The 17,558-nt window shown below is 48.1% G+C and overlaps 1 protein-coding gene across 1 annotated transcript; it reads left to right on the top strand.

Moving 5' to 3' along the window:
- The first annotated feature begins 6,105 nt into the window (after nt 1-6,105).
- On the top strand, nt 6,106-8,009 carry TLNRD1 (talin rod domain containing 1). The gene has a single exon (XM_082388553.1). The coding sequence runs from the start codon at nt 6,249-6,251 to the stop codon at nt 7,335-7,337; it is 1,089 nt and encodes a 362-aa protein (XP_082244679.1). The 5' UTR covers nt 6,106-6,248; the 3' UTR covers nt 7,338-8,009.
- Nucleotides 8,010-17,558: the final 9,549 nt, after the last annotated feature.

Here is a 17,558-nt window from a genome sequence, read left to right as displayed (position 1 = left end):
AATTAATTCATTAATTTATTACTTCCACAGACATTTATTGACAACCACGCAATGCACTGAGTGTGGGGAAGAGATGAACAGATCAAATCCTGTCCTTAAAGAGATGACGGTGGTGGGGAGAGAGTTAAGCTGACAGTTACAAATACACTATGCTCATGGCCACACTGAAGCTGGGCACACAGCACAGTAGGCACAAGGGGGCAGAAATGCCTGAGTATGTCTGGGGGTCAGGGAGGCTCCATGTAAAGGAGCAATAAAGCTAGTCAATCTGTAGCTATTGACTAATTATGTGCTAGGCACCATGAGAGATATCAAAAAATGGTTAGGCATAATTAGTGTTAGGAGTCTGGGAAGCCTAGATCTCAGTACTTATTTTTTCTCCCCTACAGAATTCTGGAAAATGGAAAATAAATCCAAAGATCATTAACCAGTAGGGAAATGGGGTAGAGAATTTATCTGTGAAAGCAACCTTCACCTCCATGTAGGGCTCCCTGGTAAACTAGATCGCAGAAAGTTCCAGATCTCCCAGATCTTGGGACCTGAAGGCTCAGGTGTGCCTGCCATGCTATGACTGGCCCTGCACACAGGCCTCTCTCACACACTCAGCTTCAGGTGAACAGAGAGACAGCATGGAGGGAGGGAGGGAGGGTGGAAGGTGGTGGGGTGGGAGAGTGGTATCTGGGAGTGATGGATGAGATCCTGCCCAGGTGCTCTTATTGTATGGAAACAAAATACACCAGAGAGAAAGTGGACATGCTGGGTTAGGAGAGTGACCTGTCACACAGTGATCCTGCTTCTTAAATGAACTGTGGTCCAATGTATGTCAGACTGTCATTCATCACCTGTGGGGATGAGTGAATCAGGGAAAAGGAGGGTTAGGGGTAAATTTTTCCAGATATAAATTTCTCTCCTTTAGAAGAGACATTGAAAGGAAGATATTAAGGATGATGCTTGGCCACGTGTAAGAAAGAATGCCTGAGAATGAACTGGCCCACCTAGGAGCACAAAAACAAAACAGAGCGACACTGCTGCAAAGGAAAGATACATTAGGGCAGAGAATGCCCCTTACTGACCACCAGGTGGCACTGTAGACCAGACACAGCTTGGTTGTTAGTCTGCTAAAGTCTGGATTGCAGTGTGAAAGTTGGGTATCAAAACCCAATAGGGCTAGATACATACAATGGAAAATTATTCAGTCTTAAAAGGGAAAAAAATTCGGACACATGTGACAGTATCAGTGAACAACGAAGACATTATTCTAAGTGAAATAAGCCAGATAGAAAAGGACAAATATATGATCCCACTTATATAAGTTACTTAGAATAGTCACATTTATAGTGATAGAAAGCAGAATGGTGGCTTCCAGGGGAATGAGGAGTTAATTGTTTAGTGGGTTCAGAATTTCAGTTTGAGAAGATGAAAGGTTTCTGGAGATGGATGGTGGTGATGATTGCACAACAATGTGAACGCACTTAATACCACGGACCTGTGGCTAGGTTCACAAAAATGGCCAAATGGTAAATTCTATGTTATGAATATTTTACCACAATAAAAAAAAAGTCAGAGGCTCATACTGTTGTTTTATACCTGCTTAAAGTCCAGGTGGAAGATGCACCTACTGGAATAGGCAAAGAAGGAAGGAAAGGATGTTTCCCTAATCTGGCCTTTGTCATTTCCACCTTTCCTCCCCAAATCCTCAGTCAGCTCTCTATTTGCATCTTGTTCATTCATTTATTTATTAAATGCCTACTACGTGGGCTTCCCTGGTGGCGCAGTGGTTGAGAGTCTGCCTGCCAATGCAGGGGACACGGGTTCGAGCCCTGGTCTGGGAAGATCCCACATGCCACGGAGCAACTGGGCCCGTGAGCCACAATTACTGAGCCTGCGCGTCTGGAGCCTGTGCTCTGCAACAAGAGAGGCCGCGATGGTGAGAGGCCCGCGCACCGCGATGAAGAGTGGCCCCCACTTGCCGCACCTAGAGAAAGCCCTCGCACAGAAACGAAGACTCAACACAGTCATAAATAAATAAATAAATAAATAAAAGAACGTGAATTTCTTTAAAAAAAAAAAAAAAAAGCAAACTGGGCTATTCATTTCAGTAACAGTCAAGTGGTCTTAGTTTGCATTCAAAAAAAAAAAAAATGCCTACTACGTGTTGGCCCTGAGCTGGGCACTGAGAATACATTCTCCAGTGGCCAAGCCATTTTCTGTACAGCCCCCAGCTTCCTCCTGTCTGTTCTATTCACCTTCCCCCAGCCAGTCCTTCAGCCCACAACTTTTCAGCTTGCTTCTGTCAATTTTCACTGTAATGAAAAATACTTTGCATGGTACCTTTGGTTCATATCATATTTGAATTTTAAAAGAGGATTAGAAGAAGTACTGGGTGGCGTTTTCTACAGAAAAAGCCCTTACTGCTGTGAGTCTAGGGATAGATGCTGCCTTCCTCTGTTAACCCAGTTAGACGAAAATATGCTTCAGCAACAAACAACCCTCAGATCTCAGTGGCTTCACAGTTGAGTTTACTTTTTGCTCATGTTACATGTTCCACACAGTCAGTAGAGGGTCTGCTCCACGGTCACCTAGGCTTATGGCGGCTCCATCATCTTTCAGCTGCACCACCTAGAACAGTCTCCCGAGCAGCTGCAGCAGGGGAGGAGAGTGGACAATTACGGATTGGCTTTCCACAGCCTCCGTCCGAGATAACGCACATCACCACCACTTACATTTCATTGCTCAGAACTGATGACGTGGTCCTGCCTAATTGCAACTGGACTATCTGGTGAGCACCCCTCTCTCGACTCTAGTTTCTGGACTCTGTGCTCTCACTGTACCAACAGTGAAGCTGTGGTGACCTGTTTTCCCTGTTGCTCTTTCTGGACTCTACTCTTCAGAAGGGGTAGAGCCCTCACATTACTTATTCTCTAACAGGGCCTGGCACGTGGTAGGTGCCCAGTGTTTGTAGAGTGGATGAAAGATGGCAGAAAGTAAAGGTGACCTAGAGGAAGGTGGAGTCAGTATCTGGAAGGATTAGTTTAGGAAGAGATGCCATATCTGAAAAATGAAGCAGGGAGGGCCAAGAAACCAGTCCTATCTGATTTTAAAAGCTAAACCAAACGTCACTGAATATAGCGAGACATTTTACGTGTCACACAGCTCATTGTTGGGGTACAAGATTTCCAGCAACACCAACCAAAGAAAGTGCCTATGTAGAAGAAAAGGAAAATAGGACCCCAGGGGCACCAAGTGGCTTTGGAAAAAAAATCCCCTGATCCCAGAGCAGTTTCATGAATAAACTAGGCATGGAGGGAAGGGTCTGACTTTCTCATAAGTTTTCAGAGCTAAGTCGGACTAGGATGCTATTCCGGGGTTACCATGGGAAGACCTTGACTTATCCAACTGTTTTTCTCTGGTAGAAAAATAAAAGGGATTAATCCTACAGGAATTGCTACTAGTTTAGCAAATCAGCAGTATTATTGGCCTTGGTTTGCAAAATAAGTGGGTTCATTTAGATTTTAGAAGATATATAAGGACCCTTTAAGTTACTGATATCAGCAGGGTGACTATCCATTTAGGTTTGGATCTGTTGTTACCGGTTAATTTATTAGTAACATGTCTCACAGGCACTCTCGAAACTGTTTCGGGTTGGACAATAAATTGCAAGGTCATCCTAGTTACAAGTGACATTTACAATGGGTTGAAAAAAGGTGACACCAGGTCCGAGGAAGGGGCAGAAGAACAAACATTTCCGTTGGCTGTACACACCCAGCTTGTGCTGGGCTGGGCAGCTAGACGTGTTTCAGGACTAAGAGGTGGGGGGACCCCTGGGTGGGGGGAATGGGGGAAGCCTAGATGCTTCAACCACTTCCTGAAGAGTAAGGACTGGGTAAAATGAAAATGAGGTTGGCGGTTGGCTCCCTGCTCATGCATTTGCTCTCTTCTTGACCTTAGGAAGGCACTTAAGGCACCTGAGCATCACTTTCCTTATCTGTAAAATGGGAATAATAACGTTTACCTTCAAGGGCTGTTTCTCTTATTTCACTGTGGCCACTATCATTCCATTATACAGCTGGAGACACAGAAGTTATGAGAGGGCAAACTGTGCCGGTGAAGGCTCACAAGTCTAAGAGCTACATTTATGAGCCAAGTACTCAGGCGGTCAGTGCACAGTATCTGATTTCGAAAGGAGAAAACGGAAACTTGGAGAGATAACTTGCATAAGGTCACACAACTCATAAATGGCTGGGGGAAGACTGACCCCAGGAAGTCTGGTTCAAAGTTCGCGCTCTAACTATACAAGGGCTAATCAGTTAAAGGACGGAAGCGGGAAGCATCTAGCCCGGCTCTGCGGGCTCCATCTCCAGGGCTCTTTTCTCATTCCGCACAGCCCCTCCAGAATCCCACCGTGGAAGAGGAGCAAACACGACAAAGGGCGGGGGAGAGCTTGGCAAACCGGTCGACGTCCCGCAAAAATAGATGACCGGACCCCAGCAAACCTCTAGGGGATGGTATCCAGTGTCCTCCTCCCTTCGGTCCAGAACACAGGCCACCTTTTAGACTTGCTCCCTGGGCGGGGAGGAGGCGTGGAGCCCCCCGGTTGGGCTGAGAGTTTACGTATGGCCAACTGGCGGCTGCGCCCCGGTCTCCCAAGGGTGTGCTCCGAGCCCCCGGCCCGGGCGGGCCTGCCTCCGGTCCGCTCCCCACGCCTCTCCGCCGGGGACCACCGGCCGGGCGCCGCCGGCGTCCGCGTTGGGCGGGGGCGTCCCCCCGCTGCCACCCAGCTTCCCGGGGGAGGAGCAGCGCATCGCGCAAGCATCCGGGAGCGGCGGAGGGGGCGGGAGGAAGGGCGAGAGGAGGAAGCGGGATTTAAACGAAAGGCGGTGACGCCACACAAAAGATTTCTATAGGCTCCAGGGAGGTTACGGCCGAGGCGGCGGCGGCGGCGGCGGTGGCGAGCTGGGGGGCGAGGCGCGGCCGGGAAGAGGAAAAGCCTCCAGCAGCCCCGGCGGGCGAGCGGGCGGTGGCGCACCCACGGCCGCGCTCAGAGGTGAAGCCGCGCGGGGAGAGGAAGCGGGTGTTTTCCCCTCTGCTTTTCGGCCCCCGCCCTTCCTTTCAGTTTCTCCCGGCTCGCTCGGAAGTTGGAGGTTGACAAAAATGGCAGGAGCCGGGGCCCGGGCGAGTTGCCGCAGCGCCGCGGGGACCTTCTGAGTTGGCCGGGCCGCCGGGGAGACGCGCGCGGCGACGTCCGATGCGCAGGGCCCGGGGTCTCGGGAGAGCTCAGCCGCTGCGGGCCCAAGGCGAGGAGGAGGCGACGGGGATGGACTCGCGCCGACAGCCGGCGGCGGGCCGCGGGGCGCGCGGTCCGGGAGGGCGTGCCGCCTCGGCGCCGGGCCGCGCTCTGTGAACCGGCGAGGCGGGAAGGGGCCGCCGCGGCTCCCGGCACGCCCGGGCGTGGCGGGCGGGCGAGAGCGCGAGCGGGGCGGCCGCTGAGCGCAATCAGTGCAGGCTCCCGTCCGACTCTGACTCGGCCGCGCCAGCATCGGCCACACCCTCGGCCCTGCCGCCGCCGCCGGCGCCGCTTCCCGAGAGCGGGAGGCAGGAGATGCCCACGGGGTGGCCGCGCGTCCCAGAGGGCCAGCCCCGGCCGCCGTCGCGGGGAAGTGCCGCCTGGCGGTGTCTGGGCGCCTGAAGCCCACGTGCGCCGCCGAGCCCGAGGTGGCTGACAGCAGAGCCCGCCTGAGACGCCGCCCGCGCTCCTCCCCGAGGAAAGGATTTTGATTTCAAAGGAAGGAAGGAAGGACAACTCCCAGCTTCCCTCTCCCGCCCCACTCCCCCCCCCCCGCCCCCCCGCTCGGGCGGTCGGACCGGGCCATGCCCAGGAAGGCGGCGGCGGCGGCGGCAGCCCAGCAGAAGGGACTTTCCTGGCAGTCCGGCGACGAGGAGCGCGGTCTGTGAGTTTGCTTTGCTCCGGTTCATGGTTCCTGCAAGCCCTCCAAGAGGCCGAACGCTGCGCCCCCTCCCCGCGCCCCGAAGAGCCTCCTGCGTTCTCTGGCCCCTGGGCCCGCTCCGCGCCGCCCGGGCTCCGGCCGCCGCAGCCCAGTGCCCTCTGCCCGCGGCGGTGGATGGCATGATGGTGCGGGGAAGGCACCGCGGCCTTGGCCAGCTGAGTCGCGACGGCCGCGGGGGCGGCGGCATCGGCAGCGGCGGTGGTAGCGGGCTCCCCAGCGGCATGCCAGTGCCCCCCGGGCGCGATGGCTAGCGGCAGCGCTGGGAAGCCCACTGGCGAGGCGGCTTCTCCGGCTCCAGCGAGCGCCGTCGGCGGGGCTTGCTCGCAGCCCCGGAAGAGGCTGGTGTCTGTCTGCGACCACTGCAAGGGCAAGATGCAGCTGGTGGCCGACCTGCTGCTGCTGTCGAGCGAGGCGCGGCCCGTGCTCTTCGAGGGCCCCGCCTCCTCTTGTGCCGGTGCCGAGTCCTTCGAGCAGTGCCGGGACACCATCATCGCGCGCACCAAGGGGCTCTCCATCCTCACCCACGACGTGCAGAGCCAGCTCAACATGGGCCGCTTTGGGGAAGCGGGGGACAGCCTGGTGGAGCTGGGCGACCTGGTGGTGTCCTTGACCGAGTGCTCCGCCCACGCGGCCTATCTGGCGGCTGTGGCCACGCCGGGCGCGCAGCCCGCGCAGCCGGGCCTGGTGGACCGCTACCGCGTGACACGCTGCCGCCACGAGGTGGAGCAGGGCTGCGCAGTGCTGCGCGCCACCCCGCTGGCCGACCTGACCCCGCAGCTGCTGCTGGAGGTGTCGCAGGGCCTGTCGCGCAACCTCAAGTTCCTGACGGACGCGTGCGCCCTGGCCAGCGACAAGTCCCGGGACCGCTTTTCGCGCGAGCAGTTTAAGCTGGGCGTCAAGTGCATGAGCACGAGCGCGTCGGCGCTGCTGGCCTGCGTGCGCGAGGTGAAGGCGGCGCCCAGCGAGCTGGCGCGGAGCCGCTGCGCGCTCTTCAGCGGGCCGTTGGTGCAGGCGGTTAGCGCACTGGTGGGCTTCGCCACCGAGCCGCAGTTCCTGGGTCGCGCGGCGGCCGTGAGCGCCGAGGGCAAGGCGGTGCAGACCGCCATCCTCGGCGGCGCCATGAGTGTGGTGTCGGCCTGCGTGCTCCTGACCCAGTGCCTCAGGGATCTGGCGCAGCACCCCGACGGGGGCGCCAAGATGTCGGACCACAGGGAGAGGCTGAGGAACTCGGCCTGCGCCGTGTCTGAAGGCTGCACCCTGCTATCTCAGGCTTTAAGGGAGAGGTCTTCGCCCAGGACTTTACCGCCAGTGAATTCCAATTCTGTGAATTAGCACCCTCCCACCCTCATCCCATTCTTCCACCCCCCCACCCCCAGGCTAAAGGAAGATACTTATTCTCTGCCCCTCTCCATTTATACCAAAGAAATCAAAAGTGAACTCCCCCACCCCATGTTAAATGCTCGAGAGGAATCTTCCAGAAGGCAGGGCCATGCAGACCATTTACACGCGCACTCGCACTCGGAGGGCCCCCGGTGCCCAGCAGCCCACGCCAGGAGATGGAAGATGTGTCATCTGCTGGGTGCGGTATTACCCCTGCCCCCTACCCCGGCTCCTCTTCCGGAATTCCTCCACTAAATTTTATTATTAATTGGGCAGGAAGGAGGTCATGGGTTCATTTCTTTTTTGGTCTTTTTTTTTTTTTTTTTCCCCTAATTAAGAGAAAGGTTACCTCAGTTTTCACTCCTTAGACATGGATGTAGCTACCTTTTTTGTATGTTGTTATTTTTTTAAGCAGTCGTGATGGGTTAGGCGTATACTTGGTGTGGAAAGAGTATGACTTTGCCATGTGATTTGCAAATGGGGGGAAAAGCTACTGTGAGTGTGTGTTTTATTTTTTAATTTACACTATAGAATGATTTCCCCCCCGCCCCCAATGTCAAGTTTTTACCTTGCATGTACTGGAGTATTTATTTCATCTATTAATAAAATGTTATGTTTCTCAGATGGCTTTTTGCAAGTATTGTTGACTTTTAATCATTGTAATGTTGCAGGCTGCATGTCATCTATGGAAAGGCGCCCTGGGAAGTTTGCTTCGGAGCAATGAGGTGGGTTCCCAATCTTCAGCCCTTTCTGCTTTTTCCTCAAGAGTTAACTTCTTTGAGCAGCCTAGAATTCAAGAAGAGAGAACTGTGTGTAACACTCTCCTTGTAGAGGCAGGGGACACATATATGGTTAGATTACGTATAGTGCTAGAGTGGGTTTTTTTTCCTGTTTCTCCTGGAAAGTAGTTTTGCTTCCTTTGTCCCCTCTGATTTTTCTGTCCTAATGAACAGGGTTCAGACTGACTGCAGTCTGATTTGTATTCCGCCTGTCTTTTTCAGGGTAAGGCTCTTCCTAATCCTGTGTGGAATGCCCGCCTTCCCAGGTCAGAGAATCTGTGTATGGACCTGCAAAAGTACTGTATATCAAGCGAGAGTATGTAGACAGGTCTGTTCAGACAAGATCCAGTTGCTCATGATTTTAGGAGAAAAAGACAACACAAAAACGTAGAGTGTTCTAGACTGTTTTAATAGAGGGAGGGGTATTCTGGAAAGTGTGAGAAGAACTTTCTAGACCCACAGCATGATTGCAGGCAAAGGGCTTATTTTTGTGACCTTGATCTGATATGCCCCGGTTGATTGTATGTTGGAAGGATGCTTTGTTCAATGAAATTTGGAGTTATTTTAAGGTAGTTGGTCCCTTCTGCAGACAATTATAAGAAAATCTTTTGGGGGAGGGGCTGTATGGTTTTGCTGACCCTAGCTGAGTTTTGAACATTTTCCCACTGAAAGAACAACAAATGTATTTGCCGTGCTTATCCTGAGAGAGCCACATGGATAAAACTCATACATGCTTTAAATTTGCTCCGTTTACATTTTTCTTGGGATTTGTTGTGCCTAAGCATTTGCAGTTCACAAAGATCTGAAAAGAAAGGTTTTTCAACAGTGATATGTCGGAGAGGAAAGTTGTAGTGACTGGTTTTACTTGAATGGCTGTATTTATTATATGAACATCATGTTCAGCCTATAGAACCTCTTAAACCTGTGTTGGGTTTACTACAATTGTTGAGCTCTGAAGTTTGAAAAAGTCTTCCAAGTGGTCGAGTGTATACATTCTTAAAAACGGTCAAGGGAGCAGTTGTTTTGCTCTCTTAGGTCCTGGTAGATTTAAGTTTCTGAAGTCTTTAAAAGATGAAAATGATCTTGCATGTTTATTCCTCTCCCCCTGCCCTTCTTTAAGTCTAGATCAGTCAGGTTCAGGAAGTATTTGAGGGAAGGAAACCTACCCAACCCGTGTGCCAATGACAATCCTGCTTGCATATAGAAATTTTTACTTATTTTTATCCATTGAATTTACATAAGTAATGCTGAAGTTTATAATTGTATGGTTCCTTTAGCCTATGCAGATCACAAAGAGTCAACTGAAAGGAACAAAGTAAAATACTATCAGAGCCAGAAATCTGCAAATTTGGTATCTGATTAGGAAAAAAAGAATTGCCAATTGTTTCTTGGACTCATTCCTTGCAGAAGCAATTTTCAGGACAGTGCAAGCCAAAAAAGTCACTTTTCCTATCTACTTGGATGCAGTTAACTAGCTAGTCACCAAATTAATTTTGAAACTTCTCTTCCTCTTAGCTAAGTGGTAGTTGCTTTTAACATTTCTGTATATTAAAGGTTTTTTGACTTGTAGTCAAAATCTCTGTCCCCTGAAGTTAAAAGGTTCAGTGATGTGTTGACCTCTTTTTTCCTCCTTCTGTCTCTAAGATAAAGCTTAGGATTTTTCATCCAGCAGGTGGCTTGAAGTGAATTCTGCTTGTGTTTTCAGCAGGCTTCAGGAAAGCAGAGTGAGGAGTGCACAGTGTTTCTGTGTGTATCACTCACTTAGCTGGGCACAGGTCTTTGACATTTTAACTTTTCTCCCAGTGTACCAGGTGGCTAAACTTGTTTTTGAAATAGCCCTGATTTTGTAAAAGGAACATCTCAGACCTATTTCATTGGGTTTAATAAGGGCAGCAGAGATACTGTTTCCAGGAATAAAATCAGAGTGGCCTGATTTTTTTTGTTGTTGTTGTTAAATTAAACCACACGGGTTAATTTAAGACATCTATCCTTGGGCTCTTCTGACTTCCGAGGGCAAGTTTTCTTACGCGGGCTTAATGGGCACCATCCTGACCAGGGATGTTGAAAAGCTTCCTCTGAATGGTCATGAGAGAAGGAAATCATTATGGCTGTGTGTTCTTGGAACAAAAGCCATTATTTATGACAGTCCACCAAAGTCAATGGGACAAAAGGCTTTCAAACACAAGGCTTAGCTAGAAAAAGCACAGCTCTGTCTTTCCTTGGCTGTTTAAGCTTGGCCTTTTTCTGTTATTCATTCTGGGTTGATTTTAGGAAATGCAAAAATTATGTGTGTGTGTGTGTGTCTGTATGTGTGTATGTTTCTCCACCATCCTCATCTCCACCCCAGTTTTGTTTGTTTGTTTGTTTGTTTTTCTAATTTCGGGTCATGTTTCTCAAAAATTATCTAAAGAGTTTATAATTCTGGAAGCATCACTTACACCTGATTGGTTATTTTACAAATACTTTTTTTTTTAAAGCTGGCATAGGGATCTAAAATATTTGACAGTTTGAAACGGCTAATTTTAACAGAAACACCTGTTTTTGTCGGAATGAATGTGACTATGGTAACATGCCAGTCAGGCAGAGGATTTGAAAAACTCCTGCCAAAGCCCCTTCTGAGCTTTGCTTGGTAAACAGGAGTTAGAGAAGAAATCTGTGAAGCCTTAGTAGTACTTTCACCTATGGGGCGGTGCACTGGCTCCTTGGTGCCTAGGTTTCCAGCTCCTGGAAGAGCCCTGAAGGAGGCCATCTCTGGGTTTCCAGCGTGGACACAGATATTTGTGTTCCCTCCAGGCAAATTCTTGTCTTGATGAAAAAAAAATATTTTTTTTTTGCATGAGTATGTGTGAAATGAATTGGCTTATTTTACTGAAGTAGGGTTTTTCTTTAAGGTCGTTTGGATAGGTGAGTTGTCTGACTCCACCTCAGTGGCAGAGGCTCAAAGATTGAACTGTTCCGATAGTATAGGGGAAGATTGTGTTACTTGTATCTATGATTGGAATTGATTTAATTGAACTGTAAAGCCCCTTCAGGTCATGGGCTGTCATGCCTTTCACATGTGTAGTTTTTTTTAAATGAATGTGTGTACAAGATGCCTGCAGCAAGTGTACTAAGCAAGTAGTCAAATTGTTTCTGGAAATGAAAGTTATAATGGGCATTCATTCAGCAACTATTGATTGGGTGCCAGCCACTGTACCAGGCCCTGGGGTCCAGATGTGAGGGGGTCATGTTTCCTCCCCTTGCAAAGACTCGGTGCTGCTCCAGACTTGGTCAGTGGTCTGGCAGTAGCAACCACAGCGTAATCCTGGACCCTACCTCAGGCCTATTTCTATCAGAAACACAGGGTGTGGGAGCAATCTGAGCCCTCCCAGGTGATTCTGCTGCAGACCCACTCTGCAGAACCACTGGTCTGCAGGGCCTGCTGGTTTCTTTGTACTCCCTACTGCCTCTGTAAGACCAGAGAGCTTCTGTGTCCAGAGGCAGCAGCATTTCTGCAAGTTGCTTGTTTACTCAGGTGTTTTTTTTCTCCTGGATATTTTGAGCCCTTTTCTTCAGTTAGAAAAGATAATTTAGTCTCTCCTGCCAGTTTGGAATTGGCAGGTTTTTCTTTTGGGGGTGTGTGTGTGTGTGTGTGTGTGTGTGTGTATTTATAAGTACAGTGTCCTCCTTCTCTTACCTCCTTTTTGAGATGAACTGAAGTCATATAATAGTAAACTGGCAACTTAGCTTTCTATGTTTTTGCAACGCTGTTGACTCTTGTCCTAGAAAACTGGAACTAGCAGACAACCTAATTAAAAACCAACCCTTTAGCTCTTTGGCTGCCCAAGAAAGAACACTTTGCTGTTGAGTTTGTGAAGTACTCTATTCAGATCCAAATGAAGCATACAGACTTATTTGCTTATTCCAAAGCTCATTTTAGGGATAACCAAAGTTTGTAATATACTCAGGAAATATGTCCTGTAAGGCCAACCGTGCACCAAGGATTAGGATGGTCTTTTAGAGCCTCCATACTCACGCGGGTGGTTCCGGGAGCTGGCATTGGCATCGCCTAGGAACTTGGTAGATAGCAGAATCTTGGCCCCATGCCAGACCTACCCAATAGAATTTGCTTTGGCAAGATCTCCCTGTGATTTCTGGGCACACTTCACTTTGAGAAGCACTGTTGGAGGAGATGCTGTGTAGTAGTTATGACCAAATCATTGCTTTACTCTTTACTGTGGGAACTTAGGCATTTATTATGCTTATTTAGATCTTTTCCGTTTATAAAGTGTGTTCATGTATGTTATGTAATTGGGTCCTTAGAGCAGTCTTGTGAAGTAGGCAGGTCTTACTCACTGTGCATGTCATCTAAACATTTGTACTTCTGTTTTCCCATTGTAACAAATATTTATGATGAATTCCCATGAAGTGTAAGACCTTGTGATGAGCTCCATAGACTAGACCTATCCACTTACAAGATCATCAAAAGTATTATCTGAAACACTTTATGTTAAAGTCAGTTTCCCCTAATGATCTTGCTTTTACCCTTCCGGTAACTTGACACAGCAGCTGTATTGTGATGTCCTCAAGGATGGCCCAAATAAAGAGCATAGCCCTGTCTTCTAAGTCTTCTGTTATTCTATGTGGCAAACCTATCCAGGTTCTTGGAAACATTGGATGTCTTAAGTTCTTCAAAATGTCAAACTTCCGGGAAGCATTTAAATGCTAATTTAGATTTTATTTTTTTTAACTTTTTTTTTAAAATTTTATTTATTTATTTTATTTATGGCTGTGTTGGGTCTTCGTTTCTGTGCGAGGGCTTTCTGCAGTTGTGGCAAGCGGGGGCCACTCTTCATCGCGGTGCGCGGGCCTCTCACTATCGCGGCCTCTCTTGTTGCGGAGCGTGGGCTCCAGACGCGCAGGCTCAGTAGTTGTGGCTCACGGGCCCAGTTGCTCCGCGGCATGTGGGATCTTCCCAGACCAAGGCTCGAACCCGTGTCCCCTGCATTGGCAGGCAGATTCTCAACCACTGCGCCACCAGGGAAGCCCCTAATTTAGATTTGTTAGCGTAGTTTAAAAATGAATCCATGTACTAATTTCAAACTTTTCTAAGTATTCACTAATAACATACATGTATCCTGATTTATGCTGAAGTGGGACACAGAGAGGGAGCTTTAAAAAAAAAATCCTCTGTTTCGGGAAGGGAAATATATATGCTATGCATGCAAGGTTAATGAGCATATTGCCCTGAAAAACTTCTGCCACAATTGCAATGCATCACCTCAGTGTTAATATTTAATAGTTTCTGACTTTTTTCTAATTTGCCTAAGTTTTAGATGGCAGTCAAGATACTGATCAAGTGAAAAATCACAAACTGGTGGCCTTGGGTATAGGAGACCTGGATTGATGTCAGACCTCTAGAAATCAGTAGAGAGATATTGTAGGAAACCTGGGTCAGTTTAGTGCTTACTGATGCCCTTTCCATTTCGACTTTTTTTGATGACCATCAGCTTCCTGTTCTAAAATGAATAGGTAAGTCATTCCAGTACCTTCCTTCAGATAGAATTTTGGTATAAAAATTTTCCTAAAAGTTCCCTTGGAGGCTGGGTTTTACTTAAATATTCCTTCTTTGGTAAGTTCCATGATAAAGATAGTTGTAAAAACATGAATATGATTCTAGTTTTATTATCACTTGGAACTTAATTTTTAAGGTGTGTAGGCATTTTGTGTCAGTTAATGCTATGGAAAGTTGTCCATAGAACTGACAAAAATAGATCATCTGATATTTCACCTGTCTTGATGGAGTCATATACTCCATACCAATTTCCGTGATACCTCCTGTAAATTTAAGTGGAGTCTCTGCAATGGACATCGGGTAGATGAGGCCAGTGACCAAACATAGTCCCATGGAGATGGCTTTAAATCCAATGTGGCTCAGCCACAATGCTCTGATAATTCAGGACAAAATAGAAGTTTTTCCACCTAGATTAGTCACATAACTGAAGTGGAACTGAATGGATATGAAATCTGAGATAATTTGAAGCATGCATCCTTGCAGGTGGCTCAAGTGTTCTAGTTCCTTCGTCCTTCTCTTTCTGGAGCTCAACTCAAACCTTCTTGCCCACCATGGTTTTTAGAAACAGGCAGTTCTTGACCTCACTAGGACTTCTTGCTTCATCCCGGACAACCACAGAACACCTGATAGAGCCGCAGTAATAATAGATGAGGGTGTGAGACCATTGTCACATAGGATCAAGTTGTTGATGATGACACTCTCATTAGTTGGGTCTAGAATAGTGTCAGGTTTAGCAAGTCTGATGGTAAAACATTCCTGATTTAGTAGACATTGACTCAGCATCTGGGACAGTATTTAGGCACATTCTTTATATTACCTTATTTAAGAGGAATGACTCAAAGCCACACAATGTTAGAAACAGACCCAGAAGCCCCATCCTTTGTCATCCTCAATAAAATCTATTTGTGATGTGGTTTGTCTTCCAACAGAGATGTTTTCCAAGTCCACCATCCTTTTGTGTTACATCTATATAACTGCAAAAGACAAGCCTGAGAAAGCATGGCTTTCAGAGGACTCATTGTTTGGATGACTGAGGATTAGTATGTACGTGCTGCCGTGATTCACCAGAGCATCTTCCCTTTCAGATACAGTAAATGGTTTTGGTATCACGGGGGTTGATTCCTTCCTGGGTATCTGAGGGTTATTCACTTTAAATGCTCCAATAAAAGGTTTTAAATACATATTAAAAATGAGAGGCCTTTTGATCTTTTCCCATGTAAACATGTTCATGAAATTCCATATGGTGTGCTTGTCTATGGATTGTTAAATATCAGGGCTGAGAGACTTTAGATGTTTCTATCCTCCTAATACTTTGAGAAGTGAATTCTGCAGTGTCTATTGGGAATTCATTTAGATTTTTTGAAGCACTTCCTAATTGCCTAACCTAGATTGTTCCTCCTACACTGTTTTGACCCATTTTTTTTCTGGCTGAAAAGAGAATGGCTCACAAACTCCTCACAGAGGACAAGACATTAATTGGTGCCTCAGGGGGATGTCAAGATACTGGGAGCCTTTCTCTGGATTTTTCAGCCATCTCCAGTGGACATTTCTTAAGACTGATTCTGTACTGGGAGCTGGGAATATGGAGATGAGCTTAAAATGTAGTACAAGTGATAGAAAGGGAGAACAAATTACATGAGACTGGGATAAGCATCATAATTAATGTTAATGAGGATCCTCTAGTCTAGGTCTTCGGCTGTTTGGGACCTTTGTAGTTCCTAGAGTTGATCGAAATAGATATATTGTCGTGGCGACGGGGGAATGATGTTGGCATCAGAACTGGTCTTTCCTACTCTCGGGTGCCAGGTGACTGAATATAATTTAAGTGGGAATTTCATTGAATTTATTTTTGGTAGTTTTCACCAAAAACTACCAAAACCGGAGGGTAGTTTTCAGTTAGAGATTGCAGGTGCCTTCAAGAGTGGGCCTTATTCCAAGGCTTAAGCATCATTTTCTTTTTCTGCTCATTAATTTTGAGTAGTGTTGATGCAGGGTGTAGGGCTATTCCTGGACTAGCTCTGCTGTACCGGAAGCAGAACAGCTTTTTCTCTCTTCATTCAAGCTGCTGGCCTGGCCTTGGATCAGGAGCCCTGGGTGGGGCCGCTGGGACCAGCTTACCTGCAGAGGAGTCCTGGGCCTGGCTGCTCATCACCTTTGGGGATCACCTAGAGCTCAGATGGGGTACCTGAAGATGTGTGTGGCCGGGAGTGGGGGCTGGCTGATAGACTTGGGAGTCTTCCAAGGCAAGAACCGGGACTTTTTCATCTCTGTCGTCCCTAGCAGGTGGCCAGCGTACTCAATAAATGTTTGTTCAGTGAAAGAAAAGCAATAGCCGACATTTTTTGAGCCCCTGTGTATGCTAGGAACTTTACGTTGTGTCTCTTTAAAGCAACCCTTCGAGGTATGAAGAGTTGTTCTCATGTTACAGTTGAGAATGCTCTACTGAAAGCACTTGCCCAGAGTCCCAAAGCTAGGAAGTAGTGGGATAAGGGTAAAAATCAAGGTCTGTCTCATGGAGCCTAGTATCCTTCGCCACTTGGCTACAGTGAATGAATGAATTTCTAGGATGGAGTCCCTCTGCCTTTTGAGGTTGAAATGCTCCCCCCCCATTTTTTTTTAAACTGTATGAATGACAATTTGTGCGGGTTTCCTCCTGAGCCTTTGGTCTGAGCCCTTCCTTGGCCTTTTGCAGTGGGCCCTAGATGCCCACAGCTCCCTCATAAAGCCACAGACTTTCTACCTGCCGCATGATCCTGGTATCCTAGAGAATGCTTGAAGATCGACCTCTGGTTTGTCAAGTAACCTCCACTTGGATTTCTAAAATGCAAATATCTTTGTTATTTGCCCACTTGCAACACTCCATGGTGTCCCCCTTGACTTTAGGATAAAAGCCAAACGCCTAATTGAGGGATTTCTAGCTAGTCTGGTCCCTCACAGCTCCCCGCATACTGCATTCCACCCGCGATGGCACCTGCACTGTCCCTCCCGTTGCCGTGCTTGCTTTTTCACCTGAGCTCTTGCACAGCTGTGTCTTCTTGGGCAGCTCATCCTGCACCCAGCTTTTCTCCCCACCTCCCCTGACTCCAGCCTGGGTGGCAACCCTTCCCATGGGTCCCTGTAGTACCCCTTACTTCCTTTATATGAGTACTTACCAAGTTCTTGTAACCCTCTGTTTACTTACCCACATTCCCAGTCTGTATCCTCATGGGGGCGGGGGGGGGGGGAGAGTCATCTTTTTGTCTCCAGTGACTAATGGAGTTGCCTAACACATAGTAGGCCCTAATAAACATTTCTGCATGAACAGATGTAGTGTTCATGAGTCATATCAAGCTTTTAGAGAGGAAGAGCCCAGAGGTAAAAGATATCATTAGCCTTTCCCTTTGTCTAGGTCCCCTTAAGTTAGTTACGAAGTTCATCCAAATTCTCCCTTCTATAGTACCCTCAGTTTCTGTTCCTTTCCCCCAGTCCAGGTCCAGTCCACTGGCCTCCATCTGGACGATGCTGCAGAACGAATCTCACTGGAGATTGGCTACAGCTTGGACCGTGCAGCCAAATTGGGCCTGCTTTTCCTCATCTCCCTGCCCATCATTCATGCCTTTGGTGCAGCAAATTTAGACCCTAAACTGCACGTTCAAGTAGCCAATAGCTCAACACATTTCTTGAGTACCAATGGTGTGCCACTGGACGGCTCCCACAGTGGATAGGACCAGGCCTTACTCAGGCTGTGGCCCTCATCTACCACCCCTAACTCAAGCCACTGTCCTAGCATAAGGAATCTCAGGCCATCCCACGCACTCTTATTCCTAGCTCTATGCTTTTGCTTTTGTTGGCCTCTACGTG

This window comes from Balaenoptera borealis, assembly GCF_965194805.1.
Source record: "Balaenoptera borealis genome assembly, chromosome: 3".
Classification (NCBI taxonomy): domain Eukaryota; kingdom Metazoa; phylum Chordata; class Mammalia; order Artiodactyla; family Balaenopteridae; genus Balaenoptera; species Balaenoptera borealis.
This window is presented reverse-complemented; position numbering and strand designations above follow the sequence as displayed.

Bases quoted from the DNA above. Each gene is read 5' to 3' on its own strand.
- TLNRD1 (XM_082388553.1), top strand. From the start codon at position 6,249: ATGGCTAGCGGCAGCGCTGGGAAGCCCACTGGCGAGGCGGCTTCTCCG.